The sequence below is a fragment of the Pristiophorus japonicus genome, chromosome 18 (genome assembly GCF_044704955.1).
Source record: "Pristiophorus japonicus isolate sPriJap1 chromosome 18, sPriJap1.hap1, whole genome shotgun sequence".
Lineage (NCBI taxonomy): Eukaryota > Metazoa > Chordata > Chondrichthyes > Pristiophoridae > Pristiophorus > Pristiophorus japonicus.
This window is the reverse complement of record NC_091994.1, coordinates 95,998,391-96,017,226: the sequence shown is the minus strand read 5'-3', so window position 1 is coordinate 96,017,226 and position 18,836 is coordinate 95,998,391. Positions and strand designations below refer to the sequence as shown.

General features: G+C 46.3%; 1 protein-coding gene across 4 annotated transcripts in view; it reads left to right on the top strand.

The window, feature by feature from the left end:
* Positions 1–15,589, top strand: part of LOC139228918 (dnaJ homolog subfamily C member 11) — a 73,049-nt gene extending 57,460 nt beyond the window's left edge. For 3 of the 4 annotated variants that reach the window (XM_070860438.1, XM_070860436.1, XM_070860439.1), the window contains exons 9-16: positions 157–242; positions 593–709; positions 1,875–2,030; positions 3,098–3,167; positions 10,073–10,130; positions 10,752–10,894; positions 12,694–12,823; positions 15,185–15,589. In XM_070860438.1, coding sequence (XP_070716539.1) covers positions 157–242; positions 593–709; positions 1,875–2,030; positions 3,098–3,167; positions 10,073–10,130; positions 10,752–10,894; positions 12,694–12,823; positions 15,185–15,210 — 786 coding nt within the window. In that variant the 3' untranslated portion in view covers positions 15,211–15,589. The other variant, XM_070860437.1, reaches the window with a different exon arrangement.
* Positions 15,590–18,836: the final 3,247 nt, after the last annotated feature.

The following is an 18,836-nucleotide window of genomic DNA, read 5'->3' as shown; positions in this document are numbered from 1 at the left end:
AGCCTACAGACAGAGGAGACTTTTATCCCATGAGCCTGGCATGGATTTGAACCCAGATTCCAGAAGGTATATCTGCTGCACCACCCAGTCCCTACCCTGTTATTCAAGTCTGTAAGTAAATAGTTTTTAAAGTAATGTATACTGGTTTGTTTACAGCTAGGAATTCCTCATTCATTTATGCTAATGAGCTACCAATACAAGTTCCAGGATGATGACCAAACCAGGGTAAAGGGGACAATCAAGTAAGAATTTTTTTGTGATTTTAAATATAAATTAACTTAGACTGTAGAAGGAACTGACCATTCTCGTACATAACCGTATATAATAAAATAAAATGCTATTTATTAAAGCCAGGTAACTGCAACAATTATGGGAGCGAAATATAGGATAACGATTAAAGAGTTCAAATATTTCTGGGAAGAGATACCTGGGAGTGAGTTACAGGCTAGAATCTAATCGAGGAGTTCAAGTGGTTTATATACAGAATAACATAACTGGGAGTGAGTTTCAGGCTGGAATTTAATCATGGGGTTTAATAATGGATAGCTATACAGAAGTGACACTGTTTCATGGAGCCTGGTTTTGCCTGCAGGACAGGATTCTTTGGCACTCTGGTCGAATACGGCGCTGAAAGGAAGATCTCCAGACATAGCATCTTAGGAGCAACTGTCAGCATCGGGGTGCCTCAGGGAGTCTCTCTCAAAATTAAGTATGTACTGAAGAAGAAAGCGTTACATGTGTAAAATTATTTTGTGAACATTCTTTTTTTTTTAGGGAGTCAGGGTTGTTGACTTGAGGGGTTTGTCGAAGTGTGTCCATTTTCGGTGACCTGTGCCCTGGATGTGTGCAATTGCTGAGCCACTGAGTGACAGAATGTGGGTTCAGCCCCACTATTCCACCCTGCAATAGATGGAGTACCCATGGGGAAACTCCCAAAATGTTGTGATGGCTTTTCCAGAGGAGGGTAAAATGAGTTGAGTCTGAGCGTGGATTGCCTGCCTGTCCTCGCAGTCTGATCGTACTGAGAGCGCAGGAAGAGAAATAACTTTAAAGAATAAATGTCAGGAAAGCAATGTATTGTCTTATTCCAGACCTGACTGGTCTCTCATCGTTGCATCTCCTCTCCTATAGTTTTTTGTTCGGTAAGGATATTGAGGGATATGGAACCAAGATGAAGTTAAGATACAGATCAGCCATGATCTAATTGAATGGTGGTGCAGGCTCGAGGAGGGGAATGGCTTAGTCTGTTCCTGAGTCATTGTAGCCACCCTACAGCACACTGGAACACTTTACAGAAGTGCTTAGTATTTAATGTTGAGAGATTGTTCCTCCCTTGGTCTCTCCTCAACACCTCCCAAAGTGCCGTGACCAAGAGTCAATGCCACGGGGTAAATTGAAGCTGCATGCGATGACTGGTGAGGCAACGAGTGTTGGTGCACGCACAGCACAGCGAGTTCTCCTTATCAATAGCAATCTGTTGCCGTCTTTCCCCATCCCTCCATGGCTGAGTGGGTCGATGCATCGCCCAGGGGAGCACTGAGCCACACAGATCGGAAGGTTTCTGGTTCGATCCCTGGCCTATGCTGAGTTAGCAGAATCCCAGCTGGGGCGTCGGTCATAGCAGAGTCTGCTGAAACTCTCTACCTCGGCGCTCACATGCAGAATGGGCTGTGCAACCGTTGTCCCAGTAACTTAAAGGGGGTATCCAGCTGTTGAATCAGTATTTTATGGGGATATGAAACTGTCTGCAGTGTCTTATAACAATGTCTAAAGGTTGTGCAGCAGGCTGGAGTCCCTTCAGCAGTGGGACAACCTGCGTTTGTGGATTTTATTTTTCCCAGCTGAATTGTTTTTTTAACATCATTTCACTGCAGGTTAAATCGAGCCAGCCAGACTTACTTCTTCCCTATTCATCTGACAGACCAACTCTTGCCCAGTGCCATCTTCTACGCTACTATTGGACCCCTGGTCATCTACTTTGCCATGCACCGGCTTGTCATCAAACCCTACCTCCAAGTGCAGAAAGAAAAGTGAGTGTTCCTTTGTTAGGGTTGCCAGTCTTTGTCTATTTTTTTATTTTCTTGTCCCATGTTTTTCGCCCCTCCAACTGTAGCTGATCCCGTTGCGCACTGGGGAGATTGTACTGACTAGTGTGGTACTGAGCCGTTCAGCCCCAGGCACAATTCACAGCCTGCTGCACTTGCTGGACTAGGGTGAGTTCCTGTTTGAAAGGATAGGCGAGGACCAGATTGGGCTGGGCTGTGAGCCTGTGACCCCTCAATAATCAGCAATTACTAAATGAGCAGGTAGCATCCAATATCAGAACGTCAGTACTACATCAGCTTATGCAAGCTGTGCATTAGACACCTGGGTCAGTCAGGCACTTTTCTCAGCCACAGTGACCTTATTCGATTTATAAAGTATCTGATCCCCTTGGTTTGACACCAGCCTGCAACCGACTCCCAAGTATCTATTATTCAATTTCTAAACTTTCAGAATCCCTCCAGATTCCAGTCCACAGCTTGCTCCTGGGTGTCTGTCACTCGACTGATATAAACAATCCAAACACCTGTTAGATTCCAGCATGTAACTCCCTCCACTGTCCATTATCTATAAATTATTCACACAAACTTTTCTTCCTGTTAAACGATTTATATATTTTTTAAACTGATTGGTCAAGCTTTTGTGTCAACCTTTGCCATTGTAAGTTGCTATGTCAACATTTCCCATTCAATTTTGTTATGTCAACTGTCATGGTGTAGTTGCAGGCTCTGGCCACCAGGTGGCCCTGTGGAACGAGTTTGGCATGTCTCCCAACTGTACTGCCATCTTATAAAGAAATAGAAACCTATATTTATCAATTGACTCAATTGAAATATCACTCGCAATTTATTAGTTCTATTTATCTAAATCATATCAACCCCTGCAACTCACTCTCGGCTATCTCTTATTCTATATCAAATTCTAACTATCACTAATTTCCTATAAGATCATTTTTTTTTAAAGAGGTAGGTTAGGAGCCCCCTGTATTTAAGAAAAAAATTAAGACTTTGTTTGGTCGGTGCGATAACTTGCTATTTTGTTGTGTATGTAACAGGGAATTAGAGAAACAGAGAGAGAATTCATCGAGTACTATAGCAGTGAAGAAGCAGGAGGCTGAGGCAGCGGTAAGTGATCTGACTTTATCGTTTTCTAGTTAGGCAAGGAATGTGCCTGCTACAGTTAAAACTAGGCGTGCTAACGGTATAGAGCTCCCCACAATCTGAGGAGGTAAAATCCGCACTCTGTACGGTAAGAACATAGGACTAGGAGGAGTCCATTCAAACCCTCGAGTTTGTTCCACCATTCAATGAGAGCATGGCTGATCCACCCGCCTTGGCTCCATATCCTTTTCATATCCTTAGCTCCCAAAAAAACTATCGAGCTCCTTGCACACTTCTTCCATCCTTTGCATGCAGAAGTATTCCCTAACTTCTCTCTCGAATGGCCTGTCTCTGATTTTAAGGTTGTGTCTCCTTATGCTTGAGTCCTACACCAGCAGAAAATGTTTCTCTCTATCCTTTCAATTCCTTTCAAAATCCTAAAAACTTCAATCTAATCATCCCTTAACCTTCTGTATTCCAGGGCATACAAGCCTAATTTATGTAATCTCTCCCCATAATCTCAGCCTTGGAGCCCTGGTAACATACTGGTGAATCTGCGCTGTGCTCCTTCCAAGGCCGGCATATCCTTTCTAGGTAGTGAGCTGTACAGACCAGGCTGGCCCAGGTTTGGTCTTGGCTTGTTAACTGAGCTGGGATGGGTGTGATGTACACTGTGGTCGAGTATCCAGCCCACACTCGCTGTCCTAGCTGACACATAAAGAAAGGCCATTTAAGCAAGGAATCGGCACCTTTAGGAGAGGAAAGGGAGATTAATTTATGCCAGTGGGAAAAGATCACTTCCTTGTTGAGTCACTGGATTAAAACAATTCTTCTGTGGGTGAGTTTAGTGTCTAGAAGTCCCTAGTTTAACTTTGATGCAAGTTAAATAAAGGGGAAAGGCTGAAAGTGACCCCATCTTCTGCCAGCTGTGAAGACCCAAATTCTGCAGGTGCTTAGCTGGGAATGGCAAGCTGCCTTGGAGAATCAGCCAGGTGATGACAGTGTATTGTGTTGTAGTACCAGATCTCTGCCACCATGTGGCAACAGAGAGCTTTGCATCAACGCAGGCCCCTCGATGTAAACAGGAACTGAGTTCCATCAGCACCTGAACCTGCAATGGGCAGGTTAACGATTTGGGCCGAGACCCTTCATCGAAACACTGGCAACAGTTCTTAACACACACGTTTTTGTTTCCCCGGCTGCTGGTAGACACATCTCCAATGTGTATTTCCAGCTGTTTCAGTTTTTGTCATTTCCAGTTTCTGTTTTTTTAAATCTCTGATTTCCTGTCCCTCTTTGCTCTTGCCCGAACCTATCTGCAATTTCCTCTGACTCTCTCTACTTTTACCACAGACACCTTCCCCCTCTGGCCACGCCTTCCGTCACCACGATCCTACTATCTAGAAGCCCCTCTTTTAATCTCTCCACCCTTTTAACAAAAACCTCCCCAGTAGCTCCTGTGTTCAGCCGAGCTTTCGACCATCCCTCCTCGTGCCTTCACTGCATCACTTTTCTCTGCGTTTACCTGTGAAACGCCGTGGGATGCTCCTCACCTTAAAGATGCAGCATAAATGCAAGTTTTTGGGACTCGCCAACATGAGGAATTGTGGGTCTGTAGTGCAGCGTTTTCGAACACTTGACTCACTGTCCAAGGCCTGTCTTGTTTTTGAATTGGGTGTTAGGAGATTTCTCGCGTAGCCCAGACTAAATTCTGTTGCTTTTAGAAAATAGTCAATTTTTGCCACTTTGTCCCATGACGTGGGGAGGTTCGTTATTAAGGTTAAGGATTTGGTTTAATTTTCCTTAGCAGCATTTATAGAAACATAGAAAATAGGTGCAGGAGTAGGCCATTCGGCCCTTCTCGCCTGCACCGCCATTCAATGAGTTCATGGCTGAACATTCAACTTCAGTACCCCATTCCTGCTTTCTCGCCATACCCCTTGATCCCCCTAGTAGTAAGGACCTCATCTAACTCCTTTTTGAATATATTTAGTGAATTGGCCTCAACAACTTTCTGTGGTAGAGAATTCCACAGGTTCACCACTCTCTGGGTGAAGAAGTTCCTCCGCATCTCGGTCCTAAATGGCTTACCCCTTATCCTTGGACTGTGACCCCTGGTTCTGGACTTCCCCAACATTGGGAACATTCTTCCTGCATCTAACCTGTCTAACCCCGTCAGAATTTTAAATGTTTCTATGAGGTCCCCTCTCATTCTTCTGAACTCCAGTGAATACAAGCCCAGTTGATCCAGTCTTTCTTGATAGGTCAGTCCCGCCATCCCGGGAATCAGTCTGGTGAACCTTCGCTGCACTCCCTCAATAGCAAGAATGTCCTTCCTCAGGTTAGGAGACCAAAACTGTACACAATACTCCAGGTGTGGCCTCACCAATGCCCTGTACAACTGTAGCAACACCTCCCTGCCCCTGTACTCAAATCCCCTTGCTATGAAGGCCAACATGCCATTTGCTTTCTTAACCGCCTGCTGCATCTGCATGCCAACCTTCAATGACTGATGTACCATGACACCCAGGTCTCGTTGCACCTCCCCTTTTCCTAATCTGTCACCATTCAGATAATAGTCTGTCTCTCTGTTTTTAACACCAAAGTGGATAACCTCACATTTATCCACATTATACTTCATCTGCCATGCATTTGCCCACTCACCTAACCTATCCAAGTCGCTCTGCAGCCTCACAGCATCCTCCTCGCAGCTCACACTGCCACCCAACTTAGTGTCATCCGCAAATTTGGAGATACTACATTTAATCCCCTCATCTAAATCATTAATGTACAGTGTAAACAGCTGGGGCCCCAGCACAGAACCTTGCGGTACCCCACTAGTCACTGCCTGCCATTCTGAAAAGTACCCATTTACTCCGACTCTTTGCTTCCTGTCTGACAACCAGTTCTCAATCCATGTCAGTACACTACCCCCAATCCCATGTGCTCTAACTTTGCACATCAATCTCTTGTGTGGGACCTTGTCGAACGCCTTCTGAAAGTCCAAATATACCACATCAACTGGTTCTCCCTTGTCCACTCTACTGGAAACATCCTCAAAAAATTCCAGAAGATTTGTCAAGCATGATTTCCCTTTCACAAATCCATGCTGACTTAGACCTATCATGTCACCTCTTTCCAAATGTACTGCTATGACATCCTTAATAATTGATTCCATCATTTTACCCACTACCGATGTCAGGCTGACCGGTATATAATTCCCTGTTTTCTCTCCCTCCTTTTTTAAAAAGTGGGGTTACATTGGCTACCCTCCACTCTATAGGAACTGATCCAGAGTCAATGGAATGTTGGAAAATGACTGTCAACGCATCCACTATTTCCAAGGCCACCTCCTTAAGTACTCTGGGATGCAGTCCATCAGGCCCTGGGGATTTATCGGCCTTCAATCCCATCAATTTCCCCAACACAATTTCCCGGCTAATAAGGATTTCCCTCGGTTCCTCCTCCTTACTAGACCCCCCGACCCCTTTTATAACTGGAAGGTTGTTCGTGTCCTCCTTTGTGAATACCGAACCAAAGTACTTGTTCAATTGGTCCGCCATTTCTTTGTTCCCCGTTATGACTTCCCCTGATTCTGACTGCAGGGGACCTACGTTTGTCTTTACTAACCTTTTTCTCTTTACATATCTATAGAAACTTTTGCAATCCGTCTTAATGTTCCCTGCAAGCTTCTTCTCATACTCCATTTTCCCTGCCCTAATCAAACCCTTTGTCCTCCTCTGCTGAGTTCTAAATTTCTCCCAGTCCCCAGGTTCGCTGCTATTTCTGGCCAATTTGTATGCCACTTCCATGGCTTTAATACTATCCCTGATTTCCCTTAATAGCCACGGTTGAGCCACCTTCCCTTTTTTATTTTTATGCCAGACAGGAATGTATAATTGTTGTAGTTCATCCATGCGGTCTCTAAATGTCTGCCATTGCCCATCCACAGTCAACCCCTTAAGTATCATTCGCCAATCCATCCCAGCTAATTCACGCCTCATACCTTCAAAGTTAGCCTTCTTTAAGTTCTGGACCATGGTCTCTGAATTAACTGTTTCATTCTCCATCCCAATGCAGAATTCCACCATATTATGGTCACTCTTCCCCAAGGGGCCTCGCACAACGAGATTGCTAATTAATCCTCTCTCATTACATAACACCCAGTCTAAGATGGCCTCCCCCCTAGTTGGTTCCTCGACATATTGGTCTAAAAAACCATCCCTTATGCACTCCAGGAAATCCTCCTCCACCGTATTGCTTCCAGTTTGGTTAGCCCAATCTATGTGCATATTAAAGTCACCCATTATAACTGCTGCACCTTTATTGCACGCACCCCTAATTTCATGTTTGATGCCCTCCCCAACATCACTACTACTGTTTAGAGGTCTGTACACAACTCCCACTAACGTTTTTTGCCCTTTGGTGTTCTGCAGCTCTACCCATATAGATTCCACATCATCCAAGCTAATGTCCTTCCTAACTATTGCCTTAATCTCCTCCTTAACCAGCAATGCTACCTCACCTCCTTTTCCCTTTATTCTATCCTTCCTGAATGTTGAATACCCCTGGATGTTGAGTTCCCAGCCCTGATCATCCTGGAGCCACGTCTCCGTAATCCCAATCACATCATATTTGTTAACATCTATTTGCACAGTTAATTCATCCACCTTATTGCGGATACTCCTTGCATTAAGACACAAAGCCTTCAGGCTTGTTTTTTTAACACCCTCTGTCCTTTTAGAATTTTGCTGTACAATGGCCCTTTTTGTTCTTTGCCTTGGGTTTCTCTGCCCTCCACTTTTCCTCATCTCCTTTCTGTCTTTTGCTTTTGGCTCTTTTTTGTTTCCCTCTATCTCCCTGCATTGGTTCCCATCCCCCTGCCATATTAGTTTAACTCCTCCCCAACAGCACTAGCAAACACTCCCCCGAGGACATTGGTTCCGATTCTGCCCAGGTGCAGACCGTCCGGATTGTACTGGTCCCACCTCCCCCAGAACCGGTTCCAATACCCCAAGAATTTGAATCCCTCCCTGCTGCACCATTGCTCAAGCCACATATTCATCTGAGCTATCCTGCGATTCCTACTCTGACTAGCACGTGGCACTGGTAGCAATCCCGAGATTACTACTTTTGAGGTCCTACTTTTTAATTTAGCTCCTAGCTCCTTAAATTCATTTCGTAGGACCTCATCCTTTTTTTACCTATGTCGTTGGTACCAACGTGCACCACGACAACTGGCTGTTCTCCCTCCCTTTTTAGAATGTCCTGCACCCGCTCCGAGACATCCTTGACCCTTGCACCAGGGAGGCAACATACCATCCTGGAGTCTCGGTTGCGGCCGCAGAAACGCCTATCTATTCCCCTTACAATTGAATCCCCTATCACTATCGCTTGCCCACTCTTTTTCCTGCCCTCCTGTGCAACAGAGCCAGCCACGGTGCCATGAACTTGGCTGCTGCTGCCCTCTCCTGATGAGTCATCCCCCTCAACAGCACTCAAAGCAGTGTATCTGTTTTGCAGTGGGATGACCACAGGGGACCCCTGCACTACCTTCCTTGCACTACTCTTCCTGCTGGTCTTCCATTCCCTCGCTGGCTGTGGACCCTTCTCCTGCGGTAAGACCAACTCGCTACACGTGATACTCACGTCATTTTCAGCATCGTGGATGCTCCAGAGTGAATCCACCCTCAGCTCCAACTCCGCAACGCGGACCGTCAGGAGCCGGAGGTGGACACACTTCCCGCACATGTAGTCGTCGGGGACATTGGTGTTGTCCCGTGTTCCCACATGGTACAGGAGGAGCATATCACGTGACCGAGCTGTCCTGCCATGACTTAACCCTTCGATACACTTAAATTGGCGACAACAATGTTAAAAGTTACTGACTAAAAGAAAAAGAAAAACTACTCACCAATCAGCAGCCAATCACTTACCACGTTGGCTGTGACGTCACCTTTTGATTTCTTTCTACTTCTTTTTTGCCTTCTCTCCCAGCTGGAGCTGCACAAGTCCCGCCTCTCTCGACGATCCCCGGACTGCTGAGCCTTTTATAGGCAGCTGCCTCTCTCGACTCCCGCCTCTCTCGACGCTCCCCGGACTGCTGAGCCTTTTATAGGCCGCTGCCTCTCTCGACTCCCGCCTCTCTCGACGCTCCCCGGACTGCTGAGCCTTTTATAGGCCGCTGCCTCTCTCGACTCCCGCCTCTCTCGACGCTCCCCGGACTGCTGAGCCTTTTATAGGCCGCTGTCTCTCTCGACTCCCGCCTCTCTCGACGCTCCCCGGACTGCTGAGCCTTTTATAGGCCGCTGCCTCTCTCGACTCCCGCCTCTCTCGACGCTCCCCGGACTGCTGAGCCTTTTATAGGCCGCTGCCTCCGGGCCTTTAGCTTGGTAAAATGTCGCAAGGCACGTCACAGGAGTATACCGAGCAACATGAGATATTGGAACAGGTGACCAAAAGTTTGGTCGAAGAAGTAGGATTTAAGGAGTGTCTTAAAGGAGGCGAGAGAGGTGGGGAGGTTTCGGGAGGGAATTCCAGAGCTTAGGGCTCTAACTAAATCACCAATCTTCGATAATATCATATAATATCAGCTGAAGGCTCTGCTGCCAATGGTGGGCTGATTACAATCGGAGATGTGCAAGAGGCCAGAATTGGAAGAGCTCCGAGATCTCTCAGGGTTGTAGGGCTGCAGGAGATTCGAGGTGGGGAGGACCGAGGCCATGGAGGGATTTGAAAACAAGGTTGAAGATTTTTAAATCGAGGTGTTGCTATACCGGCGTACTCAGCGAGCACAGAGTTGGTGTGTGAATGGGGTTTGGTACGAGTTTGGATACGGGCAGCAGAGCTTTGGGTGAGCTGTAGTTTACGCTGTTTGAGGTAGGTAATAGGTGTACTGAGGTTCTTTAGCAGTTTTTGTTTTGTTTTAGGTTCGGTTGATGCAGGAGTCTGTGAGGAGGATTATAGAAACCGAGGAGTCCAAACTGGGTGAGGACGTGTTTGTGCTGTGTTTGTTTTTAAATTCGGGTCTGGTTTTTCATCGCGATTTATTTCTCGCCCGTTCCCCCTGCATTAGCCCAGCCACGTAGATCGTGAATTGCTGTGTAGTGACCTGACCTACAAAAACACAGTGACTGAGGTCGGAAAGTATTTGAGAAGGTGAAATTCTTTCTCACAATGAATGCAAAAATGAGAGACTCATTCATCACTTTATTAAAAAAATCTCAAACTTAGTAAAATAGTGTGGACTGCAGCAGAGAGCAACTTATGAAAAGTTTAAACTACCAAAAGTGTGTTTTAGCAACTCAAGAAAAGTATTGCTAGAGTTGCCACAGATATTTTATTATTGTATTGCAATAAAACACTTGTAAATCAACAAATATAGAGACTTGCTGCTCGAGATGTGCCCAGTGTCAGACCCCACACACAGCAATCCACTGACCGCCTGCCCTCCTCGGGACCGTTGAGAACCACCCGCCCACGATCCAAGGACCCCATTTTGAGAATCTGGGTTCTGGAGTCTCGGGGCTTGTGCAGTGTTACTGGGTGCGCCTGGTGTGAACACGGTATTGCTGGAACACGTGTAACTGTCCCCTTGTCTCCTCCCAGGCTTAATCATCACCAACGCCTGGTACGGCAAATTCGTGACTGACAACAGTGGGAGGAACGAGAGGGCGAAGGTGATTGACGTGACTGTTCCTCTTCAGTGTCTGGTGAAAGAGTCGAAACTCATCCTTACTGAAGCATGTAAGGTGAGGCTGAATGTTTGTTTGACAATGATCGGCCCTTCTATTCCGGTCTCCAATATGGTGTTGCCCACACAGCCACTGCTCTCACACCAGCCCAGGAATGACTGCAGATCTTTTTTCCTATCTCTTTTCCCCCCCCCCCCATTCCACCACCTGCTCTCCATTCATCACTCCCTCCGAGGTTTCCCCGACCCCGACCTGCGTTGGTGGCTCCCCACAAGTATCCCAGCAGTGATCAGGATAGAAATGAAAGAAAGAAAGGAGTTGCATTTATACAGCCCCTTTCACAAGCTCAGGATGTCCCAGAGTGCTTCACCGTCAATGAGATACTTTTGAAGTGTTCTCGCTGTTGTCGGAAATGCAGCAGCCAATTTGCGCACAGCAAACTCCCACAAACAGCAATGTGATAATGACCAGTTAATCTGTTTTGATGGTGTGGGTTGAGGGATAAATGTTGGCCAAGCCACTGGGAGAACTCCCTGCACTTTATTAATCTAATGCAACCATTTAAAGAAGCCTTGATTTAGTGTCTCATCTGACAGTGCAGCACTCCCTCAGCACTGCACTGCACTGGGCTATCAGCCTAGATTATATGCTCAAGTCCTGCAGTGGGGCTTGAACCCACAACCTTCTGTCTCCGAGATCAGAGTACTACCAACTGAGCCAAACTGCCACCTTTCCAGTGAACAAGATTCAACTTCCAAAGACATTTCCGTAACTAAATTGTACAAATGGAACGATCGTTCTGTAAATGATTTACAGGATACTAGAATTGATCTCTTCCCAAGGTAGAAACATAGAAATTTACAGCGCAGAAGGAGGCCATTCCGGCCCATTGTGTCTGCACCGGCCGACAAAGAGCCGCACGGCCCTTCGTCAGCAGCCCTAAAGGTTACATACAAACCCATGAACAATGACGGAAAGGCAAAGAGCACCCAGCCCAACCAGTCCGCCCCACACCACTGCAACACCCCTTCTACTAAAAACACTACACTCCACCCCAACTGAAGCCATGTGATCTCCTGGGAGAGACAAAAACCAGATTAAAAACCCAGGCCAATTTAGGGAGAAAAAATCTGGGAAAATTCCTCTCCGACCCATCCAGGCGATTGAAACTAGCCCAGGAGATCACCCTGGCCGTATTCTATTCCCTGCAGCACTTACCATTATATCTGCGCCGACGAACACAAGGTCACCTAGTCTAATCCCAATTACCAGCTCTCGGTCCGTAACCCTGCAGGTTACGGCACTTTAAGTGCCCATCCAACCATCTCTTAGTGACCCTCGCTGAGGTGCAGCTCCACGGATGACGGTGCCTAACACATGCGGCCATTCTGCATATGTGAACCAAAACAGGATTATCAGCAGGCTGTCGGACCATGAGTACCTTCACAGCCGAGCATAATTCTTTTCCTTGAATAGAATCCGCACATGTGCCCTCCCCAACAGGTGATCAGGAGTGGGAACTTTGCACGATTTATCTTCAATCCCCTTGTACCTCAGCTCCCTCATTCCTTTCCTAAACCTCACCACCTCCCAAGTTCTCTCCTGACCTGTTGCTGCTCCACAACTGCTGCCCTGGCTGTGATTCAGCACAGACGAGGATGAAACCAGGGCCTTTCTGGTTTGCATGACTCAGTGCCGCACCAACATCCTCCCAGTTACAGCAAGGGGGGGGGGGGCGCGGGGGGGTGGGGCGCTCAAAGGGCCCGACATTTTGTACGTTTCTAGATTCTTTCTGCTGAATTCAGTCGTGTGCATTCAGTCTGAGTAATTCCTCGCATGTTGTGTGTTCATCACAGACCGGCGTACCAGGATTCTATGACCCGTGTGTCGGGGAGGAAAAGAGTTTGAAAGTGATTTACCTGTTCCGAGGGGTTATGCACCAGGTCATGACACTGGACAACGAGTCCCTTAGGATACCAAAGCAATGTGAGTATGTTCAAACTGAACCACACACACCCTCATTTTTAAAGGAGTTCATGGGCTAGAATTTGCTGGAAAAATAACGACGTGTTAACGACTTACGCCATTATTCATGCACCAATCAGCCGGCGTGTTCAGGGGATTAAGAGATACGCCACGAGATGCGAATCTCCAGAACTTGCTGGTTGATTTATGCTGCATTGAATGTCGAGGGGAGGTGGTTGAGCCTCTCCTGTTAGAGACGGTCATTGCCTGGCACTTGTGTGGCGCGATCGTTACTTCCCACTTCTCGGCCCAAACTCGGATGGTGTCCGGATTGTGCTGCATTCATTATCTGAGGAAATGCTGATGGAGCGGGACGGACACTGTGTGAACAGTCCTACCTCTGACCGTATGATGGAAGGAAGGCCAATGATGAAGCAGCTGAAGATGATTTGCTGGTGCATAATAAGGGGAAGTGTAAAAATGGGGGTGTGTGTTCGAAAATAAAAGTGTTTCTGTATAGATTTTAGCATTGAACAAAATAGCGAACACAGGCCTCATGCGTAAGCAAAGTTAGCTCCAGTTACTACATGCAGCCAGTCACATCCCCACGAGAGGACCTGATTTTGAGCAGAACAGGGAGATAAGGTTGGGAGAGTAGAAGCAGAGAGGTAATAGGAAATACAAAGAAAGGAATGAACTGGGTCTACACCTTGAGAAAGTACAGATAAGATCATGGGACCCGAGTGCCACAGTCGGCTGAAAAAGTTAAAAACAGCAATGATTATCTGAAGGAGAGAGTTAGTAGATTCGTTCGCTGTCACTTCAGGAGTACAGGACCCAGCCGAGGTGGCCCCGGGCCATGAGTACAGGACCCAGCCGAGGTGGCCCCGGGCCATGAGTACAGGACCCAGCCGAGGTGGCCCCGGGCCATGAGTACAGGACCCAGCCGAGATGGCCCCGGGCCATGAGTACAGGACCCAGCCGAGGTGGCCCCGAGCCATGAGTACAAACTTGCTTATGACTTAGCATAGAGTGGGTATCACAGCATTAATATCCAGCTAAGAGTGTGATAAGGTCAGGTGGACTTTGGACTAATTAAAGTCAAACAACAGCAATATAATTTATATAGCACCTTTAAAATATCCCAAGGCACTTCACAAGAGAGTTGTCAAACCACATTTGACACCGAGCCACGCAAGGAACGATTAGCACAGGTGACCGAAAGCTTGGCACAGGTATGTTTTAAGGAGAGTCTTAAAGGAGGAGAGAGAGGCAGAGAGGTTTAGGTGAAAGTGTGTGAGCTTCTTAAACTAACTGATGAGCCGACAGTGCGGGGGAAGAGCGGGGAATAAAAAGACTAGCCTTCTGGTAATGTTGAAAATCGTTTGCCCAATATGGGTTTCTGTTGCTCCTGAGGCTGTCCATCAGCCGCAGCCGAGATCAGAGTGCACTGTCAGTGCATTTGTGTTAACACCATTTTCTTGTGGGCGATAAAACTAAAAAGCAAAGTAACCAACATGTTTTTTTTTTTTAAAAACAGGAAGTCTCTACTCAACAACTGCCCTGGTAGCTCCAACCTTGAATCTTAAAGAATACGGGAAATGAAATTAATAATATTTGTAATTGACCTTTTCGTAAGTTAATTTTGGACGGGCTGACACAACTTCATTAGTTATAAACGGATCAAGGGGTAGACCTGAAAACTACGGACCAGTTAGTTTAACATCAGTTGTAGGGCAAGAATTTCATATAATTTTGAGAGATCTGGTATGTGAGCACTTGAACAAGTATAAAGGGCAGTCCACACGGATACAGGAAGTGGATTAACTGGCTTCATGTTTAACTGGCTTGCTGGACTTTCATCTGCACCAACCACCAAGATATTGCTGACCTAGTGGACAGGAGCTCTCTAGAAAGCTGTTGGTAAGGTTCTACATTAATGACTAAGATATAGAATCACAGAATGGGAGATAAAGGTATGGAAATTAGATCTGTTGCTGGATAGAACATTGGCTTAAAATGGGAAATGGAAGCTAGCCAGGTTAAGTGTTTTTCAGTACCTTTCAGATCCACATAGAAAATAAATCCCTTGTGATCAACACTAGGTCCCCGTCAGTAGTTTCCAAGTTCACTGCTGCAATCTGAGCTTTTCTTCACTTTGGTTGTTTTTTCCCTTTATGAAAGCAATGGAAATGTTGGATGTACCTGCAGCCTGAATTATTCCGAACATGTATCCCACTGCGCTCTCAGTCTAACTTCTTGTCGAATAAAGACTCTTTTTGCTGCCTCAGCTTTTTTTTGAAGCCGCTGCCAGCTTTTGCTATTTCTGCGTGAAGATGTGTCTGAGTGCAGAGTAACGGTTCGCTCTGATTCCCTCCACAGCACACAGGATTGACACAGATGGTTGAGGGGAGGATATACAGACAGTGATCAGAGGTTGGACCTGACAGAGACCAGCTGCTAAACATCTTCTCCATAATCCCATAAATTAAAGAGAACGTGCACATATGATTATTTTTATGTATGTAGAGTTTTTTGGTTCTTTTCCCTGTATAAAAGATTTAAAAAATGCTTTTACAGATCACTCAATAGCAACATTCGGTTGTGGTTTTCTCCGTGTCATATTTGTCACGGGATGCTGTAACAATCTGAAGTAATTCAGACCTTTTGTCAGCGATTCCTGTGCCCTGGAAGAAGATTGTGTTTTATTAAGTCTATTTGATGTATAAAAAAAATAAAACCTGACACTATTGCCATAAATAAACTTTGTTCTTGTATAGAATCCCTTCACTGTTTTGTCCCACTCCTCGAGCTCTCCATCGGCTGTGCCCTGAACTCTGGAATTCCCTCTCTAAAGCTCTTTGCTTCGCAGCCTCTCTCCTTGCTCAGTAACATGCTACCGCGGCATCTCTCCCCAACTCCTCTATTATTGCTCGGTGTCCTTTCTCCAGTTATGTAATGTGCCTTGGAAGGGCCGGTAAGCACACCAGGAGTTGGATCTTGACCGTCTGCGATAATGTAACACGGGTGATGGCGAGTCAGCAGCCCATTTTTATTTCCAAAACCAAGGGAGCTGTAAAACACATTGCTGACTGTCACCCATTTTACACCATCACTCAAGGCCAAGATCCTCCCCAAGTTGTTTTAACACAATTCCATTTTGGGGGAGAGTGAGAGGGGCGGGGGGGGGGCGGAGGAGAGTGAGAGGGGCGGAGGAGAGTGAGAGGGGCGGGGGGGCGGAGGAGAGTGAGAGGGGCGGGGAGGGCGGAGGAGAGTGAGAGGGGCGGAGAGGGCGGAGAAGAGTGAGAGGGGCGGAGAAGAGTGAGAGGGGCGGGGGGGCGGAGGAGAGTGAGGGGCGGGGGGGGCGGAGGAGAGTGAGAGAGGCGGGGAGGGCGGAGAAGAGGGGGGGGCGGAGGAGAGTGTGAGGGGCGGGGGGGCGGAGGAGAGTGAGGGGCGGAGAAGAGTGAGGGGCGGGGGAGAGTGAGGGGCGGGGGGGCGGAGGAGAGTGAGAGGGGCGGGGGGGCGGAGGAGGGGGGGGCGGAGGAGAGTGAGGGGAGGGGCAGGGGGCAGCGGAGGAGAGTGAGGGAGGGGCGGGGGAGAGTGAGGGGCGGGAGAGTGAGGGGGTGGGAGTTGAGCGAGAACTCAAAAGACTAGCAACTGAGAACATTATCTCTAAGATAGATCGATATAATTGGGCTGCACCCATTGTTGTGCCTAAGTCAGATGGTAAGGTAAGGTTGTGTGGTGATTTATAAAGTAATCGTAAATCAGGTTCTAGAGGGTAATCTCCTCAAACATTGCCAAATGTAGAAGATTTGTTCACAACACTGACGGGTGGTCAGATCTTTTCAAAGTTGGATCCTACGGATACCTACTTACAACTTGAATTAGATGAGGAGTCCAAGTCAGGTTTGACACTAAATACTCATCTAGACCTCTATCAATTTCATAGGCTACCATTTGGAGTGTTTTCTGCCCCCACCATATTCCAAAGGGTGATGAACCAGATTTTGAAAGGTATTGAAGAGGTAGTATGTTATTTAGATGACATACTAATTTCAGCACCAAATAGGCAAATTCATAACATATTGAATGAAGTCCTCAAATGGCTAGAGAAGCACAGAATGCGAGTGACTGCTCGCAATTGTGAGTTATTTCAAACCTCAGTGGAGTACTTAGGGCACAGAATAGACAAAGATAGTTTACATCCAAGTGAGGAAAAGCTGGATGCAATGAGAAATGCACCCACTCCCAAGAATGTCACTGAACTTCAATCATTTTTGGGTCTTTTGAACTATTATGGGAAGTTCCAACCAAATGTGGCTACAGTGTTACATCCCCATCACAAGTTACACCCGACAGGGAAGAAGTGATTTATTTTTCATGCATTTATGAACTGCCAGTCACAGCTGAAGAGATTGGTAGAGCAACCAAATGTGACCCAGTTATGTCAAAGGTGTATGATTACAAAGCAAATGACTGGCCAAACCAGGTATCAGAGCAAGAAATTCATCCATACTTCATTCATAGGAATGAATCATCAAGGAATAAAGATTGTATGATGTGAGGTGCAAAAGTAGTTATCCCAAATAAATTCAGGTCCAAACTTGATGACCAGCACCTGGAAATATGTTTGACCAAGAGTTTTGCACGCAGTTAATTATGGTGACCAGATCTAGATAAAGATGGGCTAGAATTTCTCATGCTTCACCACCTGGTTTCTCGGCGGTATTTGCCATTTTCGGCAAGAATCGGGTTGCCGAAAAATTTCCCAGCTGAGTTCCACCGGCGTTCGAGGTACCACTGGGGAGCGGACCGCTGGCATGCACCATCCATAGATTGCCCCATGGCACAATTTTTGGCTCAGCGGTGACCCGTAGGTAAGCTGAAACAAAAACGCCCACAAGAATCAGCAGAGCTGGGTGATAAGTAAGTAGCCCTGCAAGAAAAATGTAAGTAATTGTTTTTTTTACTAATTATTTTAAAATTCTCTCGTAATGATTTAAGTGAAAAGGGTCCTGAGAATGATTGTGTTTTTTGAAAAAATATTTTTTGTGCTTTTCTCCTCCTAGCCTTGGTGTAAATTTTTAGTACATTTATTATTGCCCATTTTTTTTTTTGAAGAACTGCCCAATCAGCACAAGATTCCATTTTTTGCTGAGAATTGGGGTGTAATGCCCATCTTTTTTCGCTGGGCGGATTTGTTTCTTTTTTGGTGGGAATTTTTTGCCGGCGAAAATTTTGGGCAACGGCATTATTTTGGGCGGCAATCGGACGCTGGTGGATTGTTTGGAAATTGTAGCCGAGAGAGTACATCGTTAGTCAGTGTACAACATGTCAATCGGTAAGCAAGAAAATAACAAGTAAAACACTAGACCATTTGCAAAGATGTTTTTCTTCACATGGCCTCCCAGAAGAAATTGTGTCTGATAATGGACCACAATTTTATTCAGAAGAATTTGCACAGTTCACGAGTAGAAACGGTGAAACATAGAAACACAGAAAATAGGTGCAGGAGTAGGCCATTCGGTCCTTCGAGCCCGCACCATCATTCAAAATTATCATGGCTGATCATGCAACCTCAGTACCCCATTCCTGCTTTCTCTCCATATCCCTTGATCCCTTTAGCCGTAAGGGCCACATCTAACTCCCTTTTGAATATATCTAACCAACTGGCCTCAATAATTTTCTGTGGTAGAGAATTCCACAGGTTCACAATTCTCTGAGTAAAGAAGTTTCTCCTCATCTCAGTCCTAAATGGCTTACCCCTTATCCTTCGACTGTGACCCCTGGTTCTGGACTTCCCCAACATCGGGAACATTCTTCCTGCATCTAACCTGTCCAATCCCATCAGAATTTTATATGTTTCTATGAGATCCCCTCTCATTCTTCTAAATTCTAGTGAATATAAGCTTAGTCGATCCAGTCGTTCTTCATATGTTAGTCCTACCATCCTGGGAATCAGTCTGGTGAACCTTCGCTGCACTCCCTCAATAGCAAGAATGTCCTTCCTCAGATTAGGAGACCAAAACTG